Source organism: Ambystoma mexicanum, chromosome 11 (assembly GCF_040938575.1).
Source record: "Ambystoma mexicanum isolate Mex_15411 chromosome 11, UKY_AmexF1_1, whole genome shotgun sequence".
In the NCBI taxonomy this organism is placed as follows: Eukaryota; Metazoa; Chordata; class Amphibia; order Caudata; family Ambystomatidae; genus Ambystoma; species Ambystoma mexicanum.
Window position 1 is genome coordinate 1,257,017,922 of NC_090934.1, and position 21,715 is coordinate 1,257,039,636.

The window sequence follows — 21,715 nt, forward strand, 5'->3', positions numbered from 1 at the left end:
TAAAATAGATGAGAATGGTCTTTAGGCTCTCACGACCGCCAGTTAGAACATCTATAATAGGGCTCAATAAGCTGTAGATATTAACCTGGGAAGTATGGACACTTGAGTTGAGGAGGGTCTTGCTGCTTCTAGACAAGGGAGAGTGGGATCGATCTTAGAGCCCCACTCAGGCAATTTACTAAACCTCTAACTGTCTTTTGGATTTTGATGTGTTAAGGCCATGTCTGATATAATGCACATCACTCTACAAAAGTCAAGGCGAGATCTTTAAAGGCGTTTCAAAATGGTATAGTGCTTTGGTCATCTATCAACAGAAAAGGAAAGGGGCTGTGGGTACTCACAATGTCAGACTCATCCATCTTGATCGTCATCTTGGTAACTGCATCTGTAGCTCTGTTGAACATTTTCAGGAGTCCAGCTCCACTCAATGCCTGTGTTCCAACTGCACGAGGCAACTGTTGAGGGGGAAACAGAGGAATATAAAATCCAACACTGATTGTGGGCGGAAAATGATACAGCACACACAATTGTTAATGTTAAAGGATATTTGTACTGGGCACTATCACCACCGGAGTGGTCCCCTGGCGCTCTGGCGGCTCTGAAAAAGGGAGAGGGGGGGGGGGGGGGTGAGTTAGTGTGAATGAGCTGGAAAAGTGCGAGATAGCAGTGATGTGCTGTTGGCAGCCTCAGCCCAGTGGGTCCGGTGGCTGGGCTTGGGGTGTTTACGGTAGGTAGTCGTCGTGTGCTGTTGTGCAAGTCTATGTGCGTTTTTTTTGTTGCAGTGTACTGAAGTTTGTGCGGTTTGCGGCGTTTAAGGCTTGTGGTTGTGTTTGGTTAGGGTTTGAGGTGTATGCAGAGAGATGAAATTGTTAGTGGATTGGTTAGTTGGCATTGCTGTCCTTGCAATTATGTCTAGGTGTGGTGCCTGCTATCATTCACTATTCCATCTAAGTGTGGCACGTGCTAACATTCACATTTCTATCTAGATGTGACGCAAGCGAAGGTTAAAAATTCCATCTATAACATTAACATTATGTAACCATTATAATTTAGTTACATAAATGAGTAGATAAAAAGATAGATCTTCATTAATATGTTGAGCATAGACATCCCTTTGTAATGAACAATTAATTGTGATCATCTTACACTGCAACATGAAACAGACGTGTGCAGTCATATTTTAATATTTTAGATGCCAACATTGTAAATCAAACGATAACAGCATATAAAAAATGAGATCCTTAATTGGCAGACATGCATTCAGACACTTTGATCAACAACCTTTTCCTGCTTTCAAGAATACTGAAAGAGAAAACAAACCAAACACTAGAAATGGAGAAGCTATGCAAGTCCTCCTAATCAAGCTTTCTGGGCATTTTCTGAATAACAGAGCCATTTCTACACCTAGGTAACATGCTCAACTTATGATGCTGCTATTTGCTTTATTCGAGTATACCATGATTTTGGTCTTTTTAGCCCCCCACCCTTAGGACGTGTACAATTCTTTGCTCCGCGCAATTTTAAAAACCTTGTTCATGCCCTAGGATACACGTGGATCACACTTCCCATGATGCGTGGTGGCAGTTAAAACAACCCGCAACCGGAACTGTTAAGGAGTGGCTGCGGCGTATCATCGCTTCTTATCTGGCCTTTTGCCGTGCATTTCGGTGGGGAAATAACGAATCCCAAGAAGTGATTATTTTATGCATTTTGGACCATTCTCGCACTTCTGGTTGCGGGTGCAGCCAGGTCCCAGGTTGCAGCGTTAATATGTGCAGGTCAGGGTGACAGACAGGGTAAGCAAACACTGTTTATAAAGGATGGGCTGGCACATTCCGAAGCTGGACGGGTGACCTGTTCCTGTTATTTACAGCCCCAGCGAGCTTTAAAGGCCTGGAATGGACCACATGCTTTGAGAAGCAGACACTCGCCGTCTGCCTCCTGGAACCTTCTTCAAACGCTCTGGCTATGCGGACTCTTCTACATGCTAAATGCAGGGGGGCTGTAACTCACACCGGGACCCCGAGTGAAGGGAGGTGGGGGGGGGGGGGGGGGTGGGAGAGGCTACGGAATGCCTGCAAGTCAAGCGCATCCAACGGGCCTGGTAAAAATAAAAGCCCCTGCCAGGCTGGATGCCGTAAGCAGAGCTGTTCCAGCCACTGAGTCTGAGGGGTAGGGATGGTGATAGATGCTGGTTGGGTGGTAAGGGCTACGTGTCCCCGGCCGGTAAAGCTTTCAGCGTGCACGCGGTCGGGGAGCATGGGCCTCAATTTTAAGTTGAAAGGGCGCGGGGTCTAATTATGAGATTGCATCGCCATGAAAGCCGGCGGTTGAGCAGATTTGGAGTGTCAGGTTTTCATTTTACATCACCGACTTGTCGGCAGCATGTGGCACGGGGATCTGGGGGCAATGGCTACATTATGGTGGCTGCGTTGTTAGGACAGGTTAGGGCACACAGGCCATTCACCCACTCCCAAGGGTGTTTTCGAGGCCGACAGTTGCTCTCTTTGATTTGATTTCCTTAGGGGTGCTGTCGTTGGTTCTCAGGCCAGGCTCGGAAATGGGGTCGTATTCAGATTGCGCTATGCCGGGTTTATTTTGCTTAAGATTATTGGTTTGAAAATTAACACCTTTTACAGTTAGCCGGCAATGTTACGGAAAATTCTATTGTATGCTAGGTAGATAAGTGGTGCGAGAGTTTATTGCTGCAATACCACTTTCGGTTTAAGGTTTAAGGCAGGTGCCACTCAGGCCCCAGTTATTCATTTTGCTTACACCTGGACAATATAAGCGCGTGCAAGGAATAGGGGGAGCAAGCAGGTTTACCCCTTGCAGCGCGCGCCAGCACTTCAAATTCACAAGAAGGCGGAAGCCGCGACTGGCGCGTTATGCAAGGAGCCCCTACATTAGATGCAGGCTGTGGGTAGAACACAGATGGCAAATAAGGCCGAAGGGTATCGGGTCTTGCAGCACCATGGCATCGCACATCCACCCAACCCACATCTCTCTGCTCGGTGTGGCCCCGGTAGGCTAACTGGTGCAGCTGTCCCATTAGTTATGGCTGTATGAAACTCGCCCGGAAATGATGTTTCGTTCCATTTGCATCTCGCTTAATGCTGTAATGCACTGTTTGCTGCGGGGTGGGCGGGTCAGTACTTTTGATCTGTTTGCCTTATCGCGTTGCTTGCAATAGGGAAGGAAGGCAGCACGTTTATGGTCGCGGGCAGGAGCGGCTAAGGTTCTAGTGTGCGCAGGGGAGCATTGGCCTATAAGGAACTATGGAAGATTTCCCATAGAGAATGCTTTGGGCTGGCAGAAAGGTCATATGTGGCCCACTTTGACGTGATTTGGGGGGGGGGGGTACGCTGGGGGGTCTCCAGAAAGGGGTTGGTGGGACAACGTAAGGGATACGAGGTGCGTGACGGCCAAAAGGCCAAGTATTTAACACCCATTCAAATGCATCTCGGGGGGGTATGAGGAAAAGGGGGGTGGATAATGTGCATGGCCATTGTTGGAACACGAGATGAAGAGGTGGAGTAAGGGCGACAAAGCGGTTGCAATGCCTATTGGCAATGACGGCACGGGTGACGGGGAATTTTTTCCTTCCGGGTGGGCGCCATAGAAGGCATTTGGTTGCTGGCACGGGTGGTAAACAAACGTGCTGAGATAATAGGGCAGTTGCTTATGTCAAAATAAGATTGGGCAAGCTTGGCGACGGTGGAAGGGGGGGCGCAAGATAATGCTTGGTTGGGCCGGGTTGGGGAAGTCCGAGGGGGGGTTTGAGAAATCAGGGCTATGGGAGAGCTGCCTTGGGCCGGTAGAGCCGGAATTAGATAAAGGGCAACTTACACTCACAAGATATTTAAAGTTTTCCAGATGGGGATATGGGGGACATGTTAAGGCAGCCAGAATGCAACTGGTTCTATGCTAGGCTGGTAAGGAACGGCCTAAGCGGTCTAGGAGGCAGTGAGGGTAGGGCGCGCAAGCCAGATCCCCCTCTCTCTCTGGTAGGAGAGGGGTGCTCGGGCGGGCGAGGGAAGGGGGGCAAAAGGCGGGTGTCGCTAGGTGGGGCAGATTACGCACACATTCACAGGGGGTGGCCAGGAAGGGGGAGTGGCCGATGGTAGAGAGTCTGGCCTAGAGGGAGGGGGGGCACTAAAGGAGGCGGACCGCAATGGCTGTAGAGCAAATTACTTGCTTACGCGAGGGATGATGCCATTTATAACACGCCTATACACGGGTTTACCATTGGTGGGTGCTGTTGAACGGCGTTTGGAGGGTCATCGGGGACGAAGGGACGGTTATTTGAAAAGGCAAAGCTGCGCAATTATTTATGTGGGATAAGCGAATCTCTGGTTGTCTCGTCCCATGGGGTCTGGCTGGGAGTGCCCGATTGGAGACAATTTACTGGTCCGAGGTTTCAGAAAGACGGGGGCCGGCAGCCCCAAACCATTAAGTCTTCTCCCCTCCCTTGCAAAGGCGAGGCGGGCACGTTGTTCGAATGTGGTTAGCAGGGCAGTATCTCTATGGGGCAATGTCACAGTGTCTTTCCCATGGCTCATTCGAATTTCCCCCACCCCACAGGACTCAGGGCCGAGGAGGGTTACGTAACCAGGCTGCACGGACAAAAGGGTCGGTCGTGGATCCAAAGGTAATGAGGCCGCATAGCGTTCACGACAAGCAACGGCATTAGCCACGGGAACGGCGGGGTAGGGTGGGCATTAATTTCTCGTCTTTTCGGCTCGATGTGTCAGCTTTATATTTTCTACAGGTCGGCATGTTCCAATCGCAAGGCGGCCCGGACATGGAGATAATCGCGGACACGCAACTAGACGAAGGGACAGTCGAGGTGGAGACAGCCCTTTCACCAGCACAGGGACAGACCATGAACACCGAGGCTTGGGCTACATTCTCAGTGCTTGCAAAGTCCATTGGGTGGGAAGCGGCGATGATCAAGATGGGTGGCCCCCAGCCGTCGGGCGAAACGATTACCACCCAAGCAAGCATTTCCCCATCTCCTAACAACAGCTCCGACTCACAGTCTTCATCGGGGTTGGGCGAGTCAATAAGCTCCCGCAAGAGACAAGCCAAAATGAGTGGGTGCCCCAGGGGCAGAAAGACCAAGAAGGAGCTGGAGGAAGATTTGGCCGCACTGTCTGCTTTAGTGGCGGAACGAAGAGACAGGGAGGCTTCAACATCACCAGCGGGGGATCGCCTCCACAGAGCAGGGCTTACTGGCTCTATTTGCGAGGCTCAGGACGATGCTGGGCCAAGCAGGCGGTTGGGGGCTCCCCTGGCAAGGGGACGCGCCTTGGAGGGTGAGTTGGACTGGGGGGCTAAAATGGACATCATAATGGAGGTATTGCGTGGGGGGAATGCCTTGGCTCAGGTTAAGGAGGCAACCAAGGAAAATGGGGCGACAGGCCCTAGCAAGGTTTGGGCAGCAGGGGAAAAAACCACTGCAAGAAAAGTTGGCGCAGGGGCTGAGAGGGGCGAAGGGATAAGGCCGGTGGGAACAGCTAAGTCCGAGCACCCAGTAGAGCTCACCCCCACTCCTGGTGGAGCTGCTGAAGGGCTCCCGGCAATAACGGAAAACAATTACCTATGTTGGCACATACCGGACAGTGTGCAGAAGGAGATTGCTAATGGAAGGTTCATAGACACCTTTTCACTATTAGAACACGAAACCAAAGGTTACGACACTCTGCAGGCTAGTGGGAACAGAGAAGTGGTGAAGGCAAGGAAGAGGGTGAGGCCGGAGGAGAATCTGCAAAATTGGGTGGCCGGTTTCAGAATCCTGGCGCAAATCATAGTACGATTTAAGCCCGAGCAGGGACCTGCGCTGTACAATTATAGCCAGTGCGTGATTGAGGAACACAGGAAGTGGGGAGGCACAGTTTGGCTTTTGAGGGACCAGAGGTTTAGGAAAAGAATGGAGATTGACCCCAAGCTAAAATGGGAGCACAAATTGGTGGAGGACTGGTTGGATCCAAGGCCGGTTTCAGCAGACAGTTTTATTACAAGGGGTCCCAACATTGCAGGGCAAGCTTTTGATATCACGCGCCCAGCCCAGCAGGCTTCTCCAGCCACACCAAGGTCTGAGCGTAAGGAACTTCCGCAGGCAGAGTTCGCCGCAGGGCATGGTGGGGGAGGGGGATGCTGAACCCACAGGCAGGGAATTTCAGAGGAGGAAGAGGGGGGGCGGGCACACAGGTGTCGTCGCGCTCCCCTCACCCATGCAGAAACTTTAACGAAGGGCATTGCAATTGGTTGCCCAACTGCCGTTTTAAGCATGAGTGTTCATCTTGTGGCAGCTTGGCACACGCCGCAAAATTTTGCAGGTCACTGGGGCATGGCACGAATACTTGGCCTCACAAAGAAGGAAGGGGACCCAACATGTAAATAATTGAGCAGCCGCAAGACTGCAAGTGATTAACCTGTAATGCCATCTTGCACGCTAATAAAATGTATCTCTTTTAAGGTAACCCAGCTCGTGCTTCTTCTGACTTGCGGGAGCACAACGATTACCCAATCATCGGCGCACGGGGGCCTCGGCACTATGGTAATAAAGGTCAAGGGAGGGGCATGCCATGGGGTGGCGGCCACACACTAAGGGTTAGAGGTCAGGGGAGGAACCCGTTATTGGGGGGTGGGATAAGGGGGACAAAGGGTTACATGGCCGGAAGGGATAAGGACCTCGCCCAAAAAGGGCCATCACCCATTGTACTACCTAAACTCCTGCCCTGGTTAGCCCGATACCCCGCCGAAAGGGAGAGGAACATTTTATTAAAAGGTTTCACTGGGGGTTTTGCAATCCCTTATGAAGGGCCACTGATGCCACGCTCAGCAGAAAACTCAAAGTCAGCCAGGGCTAACCCTGAGGTGGTGCGGGGGAAGATAATGAAAGAGCTAGGCTTGGGTAGGGTGGCAGGCCCGTACGCGCTCCCCCCATTGGACAACCTCATAGTGTCACCCCTGGGGGTGGTTCCCAAGAAAGAGCAAGGCAAATACCGCTTAATACACAACCTATCGCACCCCAAGGGCAACTCGGTGAACGACTGGCTGGATGACAAGGTATGCGCAGTGTCTTATGCGTCCTTTGACCAAGCGGTGGAAGGGGCCAGAAGGTTGGGGAGAGGTGCTCTGCTTGCCAAAGTGGACATTGAGGCGGCATTCAGACTGCTCCCAGTCCACCCAGATAGTTTTCACCTGCTGGGTTTCCAGTTCGAGGGTGGTATCTATGTGGACAAATGCATGCCGATGGGATGCAGCATATCATGTGCTTACTTCGAAACATTCAGTACATTCCTGGAATGGGCAGTACACACGTTGGAGAGCAGGGGGGTCAAGACCCATTATTTGGATGATCGGGGGACAGACATTTGCAGCTCCTTATTAAATAGTTTCATCGGTTTGGCCACAGAATTGGGGGTTCCTTTGGCCCCAGGAAAGACAGAAGGCCCCTGCACCCGCCTGACCTACCTGGGCATAGAGATCGACACCAGGGAGGGGTTATGCAGGCTGCCTCGGGCGAAGGTAGTTGAATGCATTACTCACATAGACACAGTGTTGAGCAGTCATAAGGTCTCTTTGAGGGATATACAGTCCCTGATTGGTAGGTTGAATTTTGCAGGAAGGGTTATCCCGTCAGGGCGGGTGTTCGCCAGGCGGCTATCAGCAGCGGCAGGTCAGGGCTCGAAAGGTTGGCACAGGATTCGTCTGGGCGCAGGGATAAAAGATGATTTACGCATGTGGAAGGGTTTTTTAGGGGACTTTAATGGGGTGCGTTTATGGAGGTCTCCCTGGGTTTCATGCAACGAGCTTCAGCTATTCACGGACGCAAGCGGCAGACATGGGTTTGGGGTGATTCTGGGGGCCCAATGGTGCAGGGCGGATTGGCCAAGCGCTTGGAGCAAGAAGGGTTGGTGCAGAAACATCAACGTACTGTAACTATTTCCTATTATAGTGGCCCTGCACCTCTGGCCAGGGGAACTAGCCAACAAGCGCTTAACTATATGGTCAGACAACATGGCGGTGGTGGTGGGCATAAATACACAGGTGGCCCACTGCCCAGCCACCCTGAGCCTGCTGCGCCACCTGGTGAGCACAGGGCGGAGGATTAACTCTGAGTTGGGGGCGCGCCACATCCCTGGTGTCCTTAACATTGCTGCGGATGCACTTTCTCGTTCAGATGGGTCGATTCCGGAAAGCACATCCAGGGGCGGACAAGGACATGGTACCGTTCAACAGCGAGAGGTGGAGCCTAGTGACCTGGAAACGGGTATGAGGGCACTAGCAGCCAGGGACTTTCAGGGGGGTCAAAGGAGAGATACAACAGGGGTTTTGAGACATTTTTGAGGATCACGGGGGACGGGGACAATGGCCGCGGGGAGGACAAGGTTCAAAAATTCGTATTATGGGCCAGGAGGAACCACATGTCAAAATCTTGGCTCTCAGGGCACTTATCCGCTATCGCCTTCCATAGTCAGTTGGGGGGCGGCAGCGACCCAACCAAGGGCTTCCTAGTCAGGGCGGCTTTGAGAGGATGGGACAGGGAGAAAACCCCCAACAGGGACAATAGACGCCCTATCCATTTCGAGCTGTTGAAGCTGATGCTCTCCCGGGTCAACTTAATATGCTACTCCCAGTATGAGAGTACTCTCTTCAGAGCTTGCTTCACTTTAGCCTTTTTCGGTGCCCTACGCCCCAGCGAATTGATCGCCCGCTCTAAGCAGGATCGGGAATTCAAAGCTTTGCTGAGGAGCGATATAAGCATCTTGGAGGGAGAACTGAGGGTGAGGATAAGGAGCTCGAAAACGGACCAGCGGGGCGTTGCAAGAAACCTGGTGTTGGGCGGTTTGGGGGTAGAGGAACATTGCCCTGTCATGTCCATGGGTGCATTCTTGAGGGCCCGTAAAGGGGGCCCTGGTTACTTGTTCCTACACGAGGAGGGCTCCCCCCTCACTCAATTCCAATTCAGGAAAGTAATGGCTTTGGCTCTGGCAGGCATTGGGGGCATCACCGGGCGTTACACGCCTCACTCTTTCCGTATAGGGGCGGCCACCACAGCATTCCAGGAAGGACTGGGGGAGGCGAGCATAAAAAGGATTGGAAGGTGGCAATCAGACAAGTACAAACTCTACATAAGACCGGAAAGCATGTAGGTTAGCAGGAGAAGGGGGGGGGGGCTGCGCAGCATGGGGCGGGGCAAGGACGCAACAATTCACCAACCCGCATCATTCTCTCTCCACAGGTCGCAAGTCGGTATGGGTCATCGGCCACTCATTCGTGGCACGGGCAGCCAGGGGTGTGGAAAAGGAATACAATGATATGCACATGGGTTTCGCGCGGACGCAAATGCACTGGGTATCCAGAGGAGGGATGAGATGGGACGAATTGTGGGGGGTGCTAGACGATTGCAGAAGGCGCTATGGCCTCCCGGACATAATAGTGATACACCTGGGGGGCAACGACCTGGTGGCCAGGGGGAGAAGGGGGCTATTGGAGGGGATGAGGGCAGGGCTCACCCAAATTGGGAACAGTTTCCGGGACACAATAGTGGCATGGTCAGAGATCATACCAAGGCAAACGTGGAGGGGGGCGCATTCCCAGGGTGGCATTGAGGAATCGAGGCGAAAACTGAATGTCAAAATGGGAAAATTCTTAATCAGCAGGGGCTTTCAATGGGTCAAGCATGCCTTGATTAGCCTGAAAACTCCGGGTTGCTTCGGGGCGGACAAAGTTCACTTATCCGAAGTGGGGGTAAGGGTGATGGTGTACAACCTAAAGGATGCTCTGCAGGGGATGGGTTGCAATTGAACAGCGGTGGGCGGGGGAGTGCTGAGGTGGGTTTCGCTAAGGAAGGAAGCCGTTCGGGGCCCAAAACGTCCCCCTCCCAAATGGGACGAGGGGGGCCCCAGTTATGGAACAGAACGGTCAAGGGAAGACCTCTTTCGGCACGCCGCTGCCAGGTCACCTGGCCCTCCTGCAGGGGAGCCCATGTAGGCTGCAAACAGCCAGGAGGAGCTCCAGCGGGGGAAGGCTGCAACACAAGTCATCACGCCACCGGTTGTCAGCCGGAGGGCCTGTGTGCCTGTTGCGGACGGAGTGAAAGGGTTAGAAGGCGCATTGATAGTTTAACTGGGGATTCCTGAGCTAAGGCGACCAGGTGCATGAGGGGGAACTCACTGCGGCCGGTGGCCCACTGTGAGTCGTGGCGGTGACACCGGTCGCAGCGACTGGTCTCTGGCAGACTAGCCCAGCGGATGTTACCTGGTGTTCCCGTTAGAAAGTACTGGCGGATACCACAAGGGGAACTGCACAGCCATCAGTTTATTAAGAACGGCGCCCAGGAGTATTAGACTCAGGGGAGGCCCACGTGAATGGGGAGGGTTAGGGGGCTTGGAAGACATTTCCAACTCCAAAAGTGGGTGGGGGAAATGGGAAATGCATCGTTGGAAACTGAAAATTGGAAAGTGAAGTGCATCGTTGGAAACTGAAAATTGGAAAGGAACAATGAAGTCAGCAACGGGGGGGGGGGGTGAAATGAAAACTTGGCACTGGGAACGGGGCTCCGGCAAGTACGTTGGTAACTGAGGGGAAGGGGGGCCCCAGAGAAGGGGGCCCTTTGTGATTGGCAGCTTAAGGAGATCGAAAAGAAACTTGGGGGAGGGGGGGCCTTGGAGTGCGGGGGTAGGGGCCAGGAGGAGCAGGGGGGTTAGTTGGGATGGACCCCTCCTTAGCGATAGGCAGGGGAAGAGGATGGGGATAAGAAGGATGCTGGGCTCTGGGGGATAGGTAGCGCTTGACGGAGGGGGTTCTCTAGAACAGGAGGGCGCGCTGGGGGCCGGGGGGGGTGGGTCTAAGGCGGCAGGGAGAGATAGGGCGGATCGGGGTCTCGTTTGAGGGGGGGAGAGGGGCTCCCTGGTAGGAGGTCCGAAAAGGAAGGAGGAAGACCTGTTTGGGGAGAGAAAGTTAACCGGGATCAATAAGCCAACCTGGGGAAACGGGAAGAGGGAATCCAGGGGAAAGGTAGCAAAAGTAAAATGAGACCGGAACGCATCCTTTTGAAGGAGCCTAAGCGGAAATGGAAAATGTAATGGAAAGTAAAGCACGGAATAGCAATCGCAATGAAATAGCGTTGGGGAAAGAAAATGAAAAGAAATTGCAAAATAAAATGAAAAGAAATTGCAAAGTAAAATGAAAAGAATTGCAAAATAAAGAAATGAAATGGCCAAAGGGTAGAGAGGGACTGCTGAGGAAGGGACTGGGCGCCCGCGTCTGGTCCCCCAGGGACCAGAAGGGGCGGGGGGGATAGTTGCTTGCTCTCAGCGCAGAAAATCCTGAGCGTGAACGGAACACCTGTTAGATAACTCCTGACTTTATGTGTAATAAAGTTTGCTGTGGCAATTTTTCCTCCCACTCATCCTACTGGTCTTTGCCTATCCTTTGGGTGGACGGGGGTGGGTTGCTGGGGGAGGAGGGTAGATTGGTAGGAGTGAGAGACGAATGCGGTATGATAACGGGGGGGGGGGGCCTGGGGAGCAACAATGGCTGCCACCGTGCCGCCCCACTGAGGGTGTCGGCGCTACGACGGGCTCCCGCGCCCGACGAAGGAGGGCCCCTCGGCGGGGGCCCCCCTTAGTGCAGACTGCCTCACGAGGCATGGTGGCTCGAGGATCCATGGGGGAGGGGGGGGGGGGTGAGCCACGCATCGCACCCCATGGAGGGGGGTGGAGGGGCAGGTGACATCACCTTGCGCGCCCATTGGGCTTAAATACCCTGGGAAAGGTCGCTGGGTCTCTCTTGCCGGCTCTCGCCTACGTTGCCCTCCCGCCCTCCCCTTTTCAAGGTTGTACTGATGTGTGATGTTTTCTCTTGCAGACAAGCCCAGCGGATGTTACCTGGTGTTCCCGTTAGAAAGTACTGGCGGATACCACAAGGGGAACTGCACAGCCATCAGTTTATTAAGAACGGCGCCCAGGAGTATTAGACTCAGGGGAGGCCCACGTGAATGGGGAGGGTTAGGGGGATTGGAAGACATTTCCAACTCCAAAAGTGGGTGGGGGAAATGGGAAATGCATCGTTGGAAACTGAAAATTGGAAAGTGAAGTGCATCGTTGGAAACTGAAAATTGGAAAGGAACAATGAAGTCAGCAATGGGGGGGGGGGGGTGAAATGAAAACTTGGCACTGGGAACGGGGCTCCGGCAAGTACGTTGGTAACTGAGGGGAAGGGGGGCCCCAGAGAAGGGGGCCCTTTGTGATTGGCAGCTTAAGGAGATCGAAAAGAAACTTGGGGGAGGGGGGGCCTTGGAGTGCGGGGGTAGGGGCCAGGAGGAGCAGGGGGGTTAGTTGGGATGGACCCCTCCTTAGCGATAGGCAGGGGAAGAGGATGGGGATAAGAAGGATGCTGGGCTCTGGGGGATAGGTAGCGCTTGACGGAGGGGGTTCTCTAGAAAAGGAGGGCGCGCTGGGGGCCGGGGGGGATGGGTCTAAGGCGGCAGGGAGAGATAGGGCGGATCGGGGTCTCGTTTGAGGGGGGGAGAGGGGCTCCCTGGTAGGAGGTCCGAAAAGGAAGGAGGAAGACCTGTTTGGGGAGAGAAAGTTAACCGGGATCAATAAGCCAACCTGGGGAAACGGGAAGAGGGAATCCAGGGGAAAGGTAGCAAAAGTAAAATGAGACCGGAACGCATCCTTTTGAAGGAGCCTAAGCGGAAATGGAAAATGTAATGGAAAGTAAAGCACGGAATAGCAATCGCAATGAAATAGCGTTGGGGAAAGAAAATGAAAAGAAATTGCAAAATAAAATGAAAAGAAATTGCAAAGTAAAATGAAAAGAATTGCAAAATAAAGAAATGAAATGGCCAAAGGGTAGAGAGGGACTGCTGAGGAAGGGACTGGGCGCCCGCGTCTGGTCCCCCAAGGACCAGAAGGGGTGGGGGGGGATAGTTGCTTGCTCTCAGCGCAGAAAATCCTGAGCGTGAACGGAACACCTGTAAGATAACTCCTGACTTTATGTGTAATAAAGTTTGCTGTGGCAATTTTTCCTCCCACTCATCCTACTGGTCTTTGCCTATCCTTTGGGTGGACGGGGGTGGGTTGCTGGGGGAGGAGGGTAGATTGGTAGGAGTGAGAGACGAATGCGGTATGATAACGGGGGGGGGCCTGGGGAGCAACAATGGCTGCCACCGTGCCGCCCCACTGAGGGTGTCGGCGCTAAGGCTGCTTCACTTGGGAGCTTTGTGATCCGCCTAATGATCCGAGGAAGCGCGTGGAACCTGACTGAACAGTTCAGCCACAAAAGAATGACACCGGGGCATAAATGTGCCGCGAGCAAGAAGCGTGCATCAGCTGGTGGATTGTAACATTGTAGCGAGAGAAATGCTACCTTAAAGTTGGGGTCGCGAGCCGCGAAGCCGAAAACAAGATGGCAGTGAACTAAACAAAGGATCCCCCTGAGGAGAGACTGCAGAGAAGCGGGCCGCCGGGAGGACGGAAGCAGCTGAGTTGCCGTGAGGAGCCTGCCAGCTGAGGAAGATTGTGTGAGGAAGGGGACGTGGAGCGCAGAGACTCGCACGTACAGCTGCCAGCCTCGGCTGCAAGTAATGAACTGACTAGCGCCTCAAGGCTCCCCACTGTGTGTGCGGTGATAGCGTGCTGTGCACAGAAGACGGCCCGGGGGAGCGGAGTGGCCGATTAGCCCCGCGCCCGAGAGAAACTAACGCGGTCAGATGACCGGCATCCCCAGAGGGCACCAATAAACTTAAGCGCGTGAGCGCATAAACTGGAGCACATTGAGGGCCAGCGGCCCTGCAAAGGTAGGCGTGCTGGAGTAGTGGGTGCTGGGAGGCCCCACTGCACGGTGCGCCTGGCAGCACAAGAGGAGCCCCGGTCTGCGGTGCGTGAGCGGGCTCTGAAGACTGACTGATATGAAGTCAGTGCAACACCACAAAGGCGGAAATACAAAGCGCTCCCTGCGGCCCGCACAGAGGACCGGGAAGACAACAGAGCAAGAGTCATATGAGACAGGCCCCAGCAGAGCCGTGAGGCCCAACAGTGCAGTAACCCCATATAAGAGTCGGAGACAAGATGGCCGCGACCTCGGAACAAAGGAGAGTGCAGACTTCGTGAAGCTGGAAGCCACACTGCGAGGACAGATGAAAGCAGAGAGGAGCTGCATTAAGAGAGGACACATGGAAGTGCAGCATAGCGGAGCAAACCAAGACATACTGGGCATGCCAGCAGTAACATTAATGCAACAGTAACATTAACGCATTGAGGTGACAGTGTAAACAGGCACAACAGAACTATGACCGAGACCGGGGAAAGATGACCGGTGTCGCTGCCGCGGTGCCCCACAGTAAGCCGGTGCACAAGGTATGCTGCAAGGGGGGGGAACGGGATATATCGAATTTTGGGACATGGAAGCATTGGCTGCCCCAATACATGGTTAAGTAGCCCAAACAAGAAGGGCAAGGTTAACAGCCACCCGACACTGAGAGGCCATTGAAGAAATAAGCGCCAGGCAGACCGAAGGGCGCAGTACATAAACAGCGTAAAAAGGAACTGGCTACCCTCGAGAGCAAGAGGTGTAGCCCCCACAAAGCGGAATGGGACAAGGCGCAAGAACCACATAGGCCAGGCAGTGCCACAGCAAGCTGCAACCACGTAGAAGGAGGAACAGGGAAGCAGGACTCGCACGCTACAGAAAAGTTGGACCCCGGTATATAGGCAGGGCTGCACAATGTCGGTATGAGGAGACAAGATCAGGAGCAAGCAGCCCACAATGGACATTTTTGCCAAGATGCAACAGATCCCCCCCCCCCCCCACCAGCCCGGCACAGGGTGCGGCAGCCACGCCTACAGAAGTATCCCCGTCAAAAGAGGATCACCTGATCCTAACAGTCATCACTGAGTTAAAAGGCTTGTGGGGAACAGCGATGGCAGACCTAAGAACCGCTCTGGAAACCAAATTAGATGCAGTGGGAATAGAGGTCAACCTACTGCGACAAGATGTGAGCGCTGGCGGAAAGAACAAGCGGCCTAGAGTACGGTGAAAACCAATACAGAAAAAGGCGCAAGCAATGCAAAGGAAGTCCACATACTGAAGCAACAGGTGGCCAACCTGGAGAACCGAGCGGAGGAAGCTGAAGGGAGTGCGAGACGCAACATACATGTGGTCGGCCTGCCGTAGGGGGAGGAAGGCCAAGACCCCACGGACTACGTGGAGAATATGATCCCGCAAGAAATAGGCGCCGACAAGCTTTCACAAGGATTTGCTGTTGAACGAGCGAACAGGGCCCTGATGAGGAAACCACGACCTGGAGCGCCCCCTCGGGCAAAAATAGCAAAGTTCTTGAACTACAAAGATATAGAGAAGATCTTGGAGTACTTTCGCAAAGGTGGAACAATAAAAAGGGCATTTGCAACCATCACAGCATATCCTGATTACACCATGCTGGTGCAGAGACAGCGTTACAGCTATGTGGCGATCAAGAGGAGACTGCGCACAGCTGGAATCAAGTACATGCTTTTGTATCCCGCAAAGCTCAAAGTCCTGCACAAAAGCAGGGCGTATTTTTTTTGACACCCCGGAGGACGCAACGGCAAGTGTTTTTAGTTAGGGGAAGTTTAAGTTGGGAAACAAGCCTACATAGAATGGAAATATATTTGGTCATGGACTGCACTTAGGGTCCCGCTCCCCCCACCACAACACGCCAAGGGGGATCTTAAAATAATTACTTGGAACGTCAGAGGGCTGGCTCAATAGCTATCTAAAGAGGAAGAAGGTCATGCTGTATCTACGCAGACAGAAAATAGATATAGCCCTGCTGCAGGAGACTCACCTTACGCAGGATAAGATGGAGATGATCCGGAAGAAATGGAGGGGGACCGTAGTGGGTACATCATATTCGGCCTATGCTAGGGGGGTGATCATCTGGGTGGCGCTGCATGTTCCGTTTCAGCTGTTACAGTCTACAGTTGAAGCAGACAGGAGGATGGACATAATGAGAGGGCTGGTGGAAAACAGGGAGATGAGCATCATAAACATGTACGCCCCAAACCAAAACACAGCGGCATATTTTAGAACCTTATGTAACAAACTCTCACTTGCCCAAGGTAGATAGATCAGATGGTAAAATGGATAGACCCACCCCAGCCGCTAGAGCACTGCAAACACTGCTGGAGGATTTCGGGTTCAAGGATGTATGAAGGTCACACCACCCCCGGGAGAGACAATATTCGCACTATTCAGCTCCACAAAATCTACATACTAGGTTGGACTATATGTTTGCTACACAGGAGCTAATGACTGAGATAACGTAGACGGAATATAAAGCGAGGGTCCTCTCAGACCACTCGCCACTAACCCTGGGGTGGCAATATCGACCCGCAAGAGCAAAGATTCCGACATGGCGACTCAGAGCAGGGGCGCTGAAAGACACCATTTTTAGAGGATATGAGGGAGGAAATAATAAACTACTTTGAGATCAATACTGGCAGTGTAGAGAAAGCGGGTATGCTTTGGGAGGCCTTCAAAGTGGTGATGAGTGGGGTAGCTAGAGCTAAGTCCAAGGGGCTACAAGGAGGGGTCCTGGCTGAACTGCAAGATACGCAGAGGGAGTTAGAAAGAGTGTTAAGGGGGGGAGGGAATACCAAGGAAGATAATGAAGTAATACTTGGGCTGCAGCAGAAATGTGCGGGGCACTGGGAGAGATTGTGCAATCTTAACTATAAAAAGTATAGAGAGAGAGCATGCAGGGGGGCAAACCAGGGAGGGTCTTGTCATGGCTATACAAGAGTGAGACCCCCCCAGGCCTACAATCAAAACAATAACGAGGGATGATGGGAGCATAATGGACGCCCAAGAAGGAGTTAACCAGGAATTTGCAGAGTATTACAGACTCCTGTATGGATTTGAGGAAATTGATCGTAAAGAAATAGTAGAAACACTGGAGGGCATAGGACTGCTGCAGATCAGCGCTGAAGAACGAGAGGAGCTGGATGCTCAGATTACTTTAGAGGAATTGGAAGAGGTAGTGAGGCAATTGCCCACCAGCAAGACTCCGGGGACCGACTGACTCCCAAGTGAATTTTATAATACATAAGGACTAGGTGCTCCCCCTGCTTTTAGAGACGCTGAATGAAGCATATGAAGTGGGAAGACTACCAGAGTCCCTCAGAGAAGCGATAATTCTACCGCTTCCCAAACCTAATAAGCCTGGTCACAACTGCGGCTCATGCAGATCCCTATCAATGCTAAATCAGGACAGTAAAATATTAACAGCTGTCTTGGCAAACAGAATGAGGGTTATTGGTAAACTAATGCATCCCAACCAGACTGGATATGTCCCAAATAGGAACATATCCAATAATCTTAGGCGACTCCATCGAGTCATTGAGCATGCAAATGAGGACGAAGGTGAACTAGCAATTGTATTGTTAGAACCAATAAAGGCCTTTTACTCAGTCAAATGGCCGTGGCTGATGGCAGCCCTGGCTGGCTATGGGATAGGGCCCGGGTACCTACAGTGGGCTAAAATGTTATATAGCATGCCGCTGGCTAGAGATAAAACAGGAGCAGTGATATCAGAGAGGTGGCAACTTCGTAGAGGCACTAGGCAGGGATGCCCGTGGTCTCCTATGCTGTATATTCTAGCCCTAGAACCCCAGGCGATATACCCAAGGCAACAGTACGACATGATAGGCATCGCTGTAGGAGGGGAACCGCATTTAATCTCTTTGTATGCGGATGACATGTTGCTGTATTTAAGGCACCCGGAATAAAACCTCCAGTACATTCTGGAAGTGATGGAGAGATATGCAAGGCTGTCTGGTATAGCTGTTAACCCCCAAAAATCCAGTATATTTCCACTGGGCAGGTACAAAGGGATCCCGTTAGAACAGCTACCAGTGCTACAGATACCATGTGAGGTTAGCACGTTTCGATATCTTGGGATATATATTTACCATATGGTGGAAGAGGGAACACCAGTATAATACAGAGGAAGCAATCAAGAAAATTGAAAATAGCATGAAGTTCTGGGTGAAGCTACCCTTGGCGATGATGGGCCGAGGGGCAATGTTGAAAATGGTGGTCCTACCAAGACTCTTGCACTATTTTGGGAACCTCCCACACCGGATAACAAGGGGATTCTTTGGTAGGATAGATGGCAGGGATTTCCTTTGGCATGGGACGAGGAAAAGAGCAGCCCTTTGGAAGCTACAACTCACATGAGAAAGGGGGTATAAAACTGCCAAACTATGAAATTTATTACATAGCAAGCTAGCTACAATATGTAGCTAAATGGCTCTCTGAAGAGTCAACCTCGGAGTCCAGGCTGTTCCGACAGGACTGTGACCCATTCTTCCTAAACAAAATGATGTGGCTTCCTAAGCCAGACATGGAAGGGTGTCTAAAGATGATGATACTAGTGGCGCTGGCGGGTAAAGAAAAGCAACTAAGGATGATTAGGAAACACTGGGAACCGGTTGGGATAGCAACAATGGGCAATATATGGGAGGTGGGGAATATAAGGGACTTTGAAGTGTTGGGGGAGGAAACCGGGTTACACGTGGGCCAGTATATCACATACCATAGAGTGGTGCGGAGAATCAAGGAGACATGATCCGAAGTAGTGTTAGAAGAAGAACCAGACACCACCATAGATACAATATATGACATAGCAGAGGGGGGACATGAGATATCTAGAATATATGAGCTGATGTCCAAAGTGGGGAAAGAAGCGGCACAACTGAGACAGGACTGGGAAGAGGAAGTGGGAGCCCCAATGAGTGATGGGATGTGGGAACGAGCCCAAGGCTACCACAGAAAAGTGTCAAGGAATGCAAGACTACAACAGATACAATTATATATAACACATAGGGCGTATATGACACCCCAGAGAATAGCCAAATTCAAAAACGCAGGACGACAAACATGTCCCAAATGTGATGAGGAAAATGCCGGAATGGTGCATATGTTCTGGTCATGCCCAGTCACTGAGCGATTTTGGGGTGAAGTGGCGCACAGGCTTGTGGAAAAAGAAATCAAGATTGTTGTGGACACAGTGTGGGCCAGCTTGATAGGAGGGTTTCCTAGACCACGTAAACTCAAGCATGTAAGTAAACTAAAAGACCTAGCGTATGCACTTGCAAAGAGGAGAATTGCTATGGGGTGGAAGGCATACCATAGACCACGAATAGAAGTATGGTGGAAAGACCTACAGAAATGGGCTGAAGCAGAAAGCACGGTATGGCAAGAAGCAAGTAATGCCGGGGGGTTGGGGGGTGGGGGGGGGAGGCTGAGACTCTGATAGCCTGGAAACAACTAAGAGTTATTTGGGCTAATGTGAGACCCAACGGAAACCATGGAAGAGGAATCCCTATTACAAGGCGCAGAAATAGAACAGGAAAGGGAGTAGGCTCAAAGGGGGGGGGGAGGGGGGAGAAGCAGTGGACATGATGAAGCGATGTATATTTAAAATGTCACTATATGCACTGCAAGTTTGGTTTGTATTGTTTATTGAAATAAAATTATATTAAAAAAAAAAGTCTCAAAGATAGTTTTAAAAGAATTGCACTGCTCCTGCCGGTGTTTCATACAAGTTTTTGTAAAGCTTACAATGCTGCTAATCTGCTGTAACATACTATTTGTGAAGTAAGCCTGAGGCATTATGCACACTGGCCATTATGTATATAGCTTTCAACTGTTTTTTTACAAATTATGTCCATGGAAAAATGTCTTTAATGCGCAATGTAGAAACTAGCACAGAAACATTCTGTGCATTATGAAAGCGGGCATGGTAACGTGTGCTGTATTAAGAGCGATGGGAACTCCGGCATTATGGTTGTACTTGCAAACTATGGATACTGCTATAGGAGCATGCAATGTAAAATTAATCCATACTAGTCATCAACTCAGATCATCTGAGTAGCACCACCGGCACATTCTCTTCAAGCAACCCTGCAGTATATATTTTTGTTTTCTACCACCTTCTTCGGATACTGCTTGTAATGTGTTCGATTTAGCACGAAACAAAGATACTTTCGATGACCTGGTAACAATGAAATATGAAAGTATGGATCTTTCATATCCTGTGTCTGCTCAAGCTGGACGAGAAGGGAAGCCACTGCACCCGATTTGTCATTCCCCATTATCGAGATCATTGAAAGTCCGAGTGGCTCACCACCCACCAGCTATGGTGGTTAGTACCTCGCCTAAGGAAAGGTACCCTCCTAGAGCCAAAAAGACAATTGGAGATGACTGGCGATGTGGCAAGGCCCATCAAAGGATGCACCCTCAGTTAAAATGTATAATGTGCCCAGATTTTCACAGGGAGCTTATGAGGTACACGCCTACCTAATTAACAAATGCATCCACTAGATTAGATCAGTTAAAGGGTGTGCATCTCTTATTATGGAAGATATTGCTAGATGCGTTAGCCTAAGGGTGCCAAATTGTGCTAAAGACTGTATCCACATCTTTTTTTAGCAGGGACATAGCTGAAGGGCTTATCTATTGACCATAGAACTTATTCCCTCCTTCGACTCCCTGAGGGATGTGAAATTGTTTTGAAACCCTACTCCCCCCCCATGCCAAGTAACTACGATAACCTCTAATGGGTGGTACCAGAGTCTACGTCTATCCAAACGTACAAATGTCTCAGAGAGCAAAAACCTTAGCCAGAGAATAGCGTCTGGAGGGGTGGTATCAGGAGTCCCATCATCTGTCCAACCTGGCTTTATAGCTAGGTGCAAGGATTGGAGGTGCCCGGATACAGGGAACAGCAATGGGCTTGAGGGAGCGGATAGACTACCTTGTATTGCTAGTTGTGATAAGCTTAACCCATGTTGTAAAATGCTGTCATGGAATATTGCTGGCCAGACGAAATATCTCGAAGACCCAGGTTGGTGCGAATTCATCAGGGAACATCAGGTTCTCCTGTTCCAAGAGACATGGGCAAATGCTCCTGTTGAACTCCAGTGATACCAATCCTACCAAATCATGGCCAGGAAGGGCCCTAAAGATAGACCCAGAGGTGGGTTGTTCATCCGGATAGACCAATCCCTTAATTGGCAGGTTGCCAACCGGTTTACTGAATCCCCCGACTTGCAATAACTCGAGGTTTATACTACTGATGACCATTGCATTATGTTATTTAACGTTTATAATAGACCATATGCCCCCTTGCACGTGGCCACAATAAATAAAATCCATGAATGTGTACTCTCACATGAAGTGTCTGATTCATTGACGATTCATCTCCTCATAGCTGGGGCCCTGAATCTCCAATTTGAGCGCTTGAGAGATCTGGAAGGGTTGCAGGAGGACCTGGATGAGACTTGATATCCCATCCTTGGCAAACTACCCAAGGAAATCTCATTGCTATGCATCCATCCAGATTGTGAAGACCAGTAATGACCCCTACATCCTTCACTCCAGCGCCTTCCTCACGTTCACACACCCCTTTGAGGTGATTCCCAACTACCCTACTACACCTCACACTCTGCTTCCACACATTCGGATTAACACCACCATCCCACCTCCCTCACACCTCCTGCCCACTCTAAAATGGATTGGCACTCCTGAACACCATACAAGTCCAGCCAATGGACTCAACTCTCTGCCAGCCCCCCTTAAACCACCCACGGAGACTCAAACTCACGCAAATTAGCCCCCTTAACCAGCCTGCCCTTACTTGCCATTACTC

General features: G+C 51.4%; 1 protein-coding gene across 1 annotated transcript in view; it reads right to left on the reverse strand.

Moving 5' to 3' along the window:
* Positions 1-21,715, reverse strand: part of SNX1 (sorting nexin 1) — a 1,264,276-nt gene that overhangs the window by 609,053 nt on the left and 633,508 nt on the right. Inside the window, exon 9 of the mRNA XM_069624696.1 lies at positions 342-455. Coding sequence (XP_069480797.1) covers positions 342-455 — 114 coding nt within the window. The remainder of the gene's footprint in view (positions 1-341; positions 456-21,715) is intronic.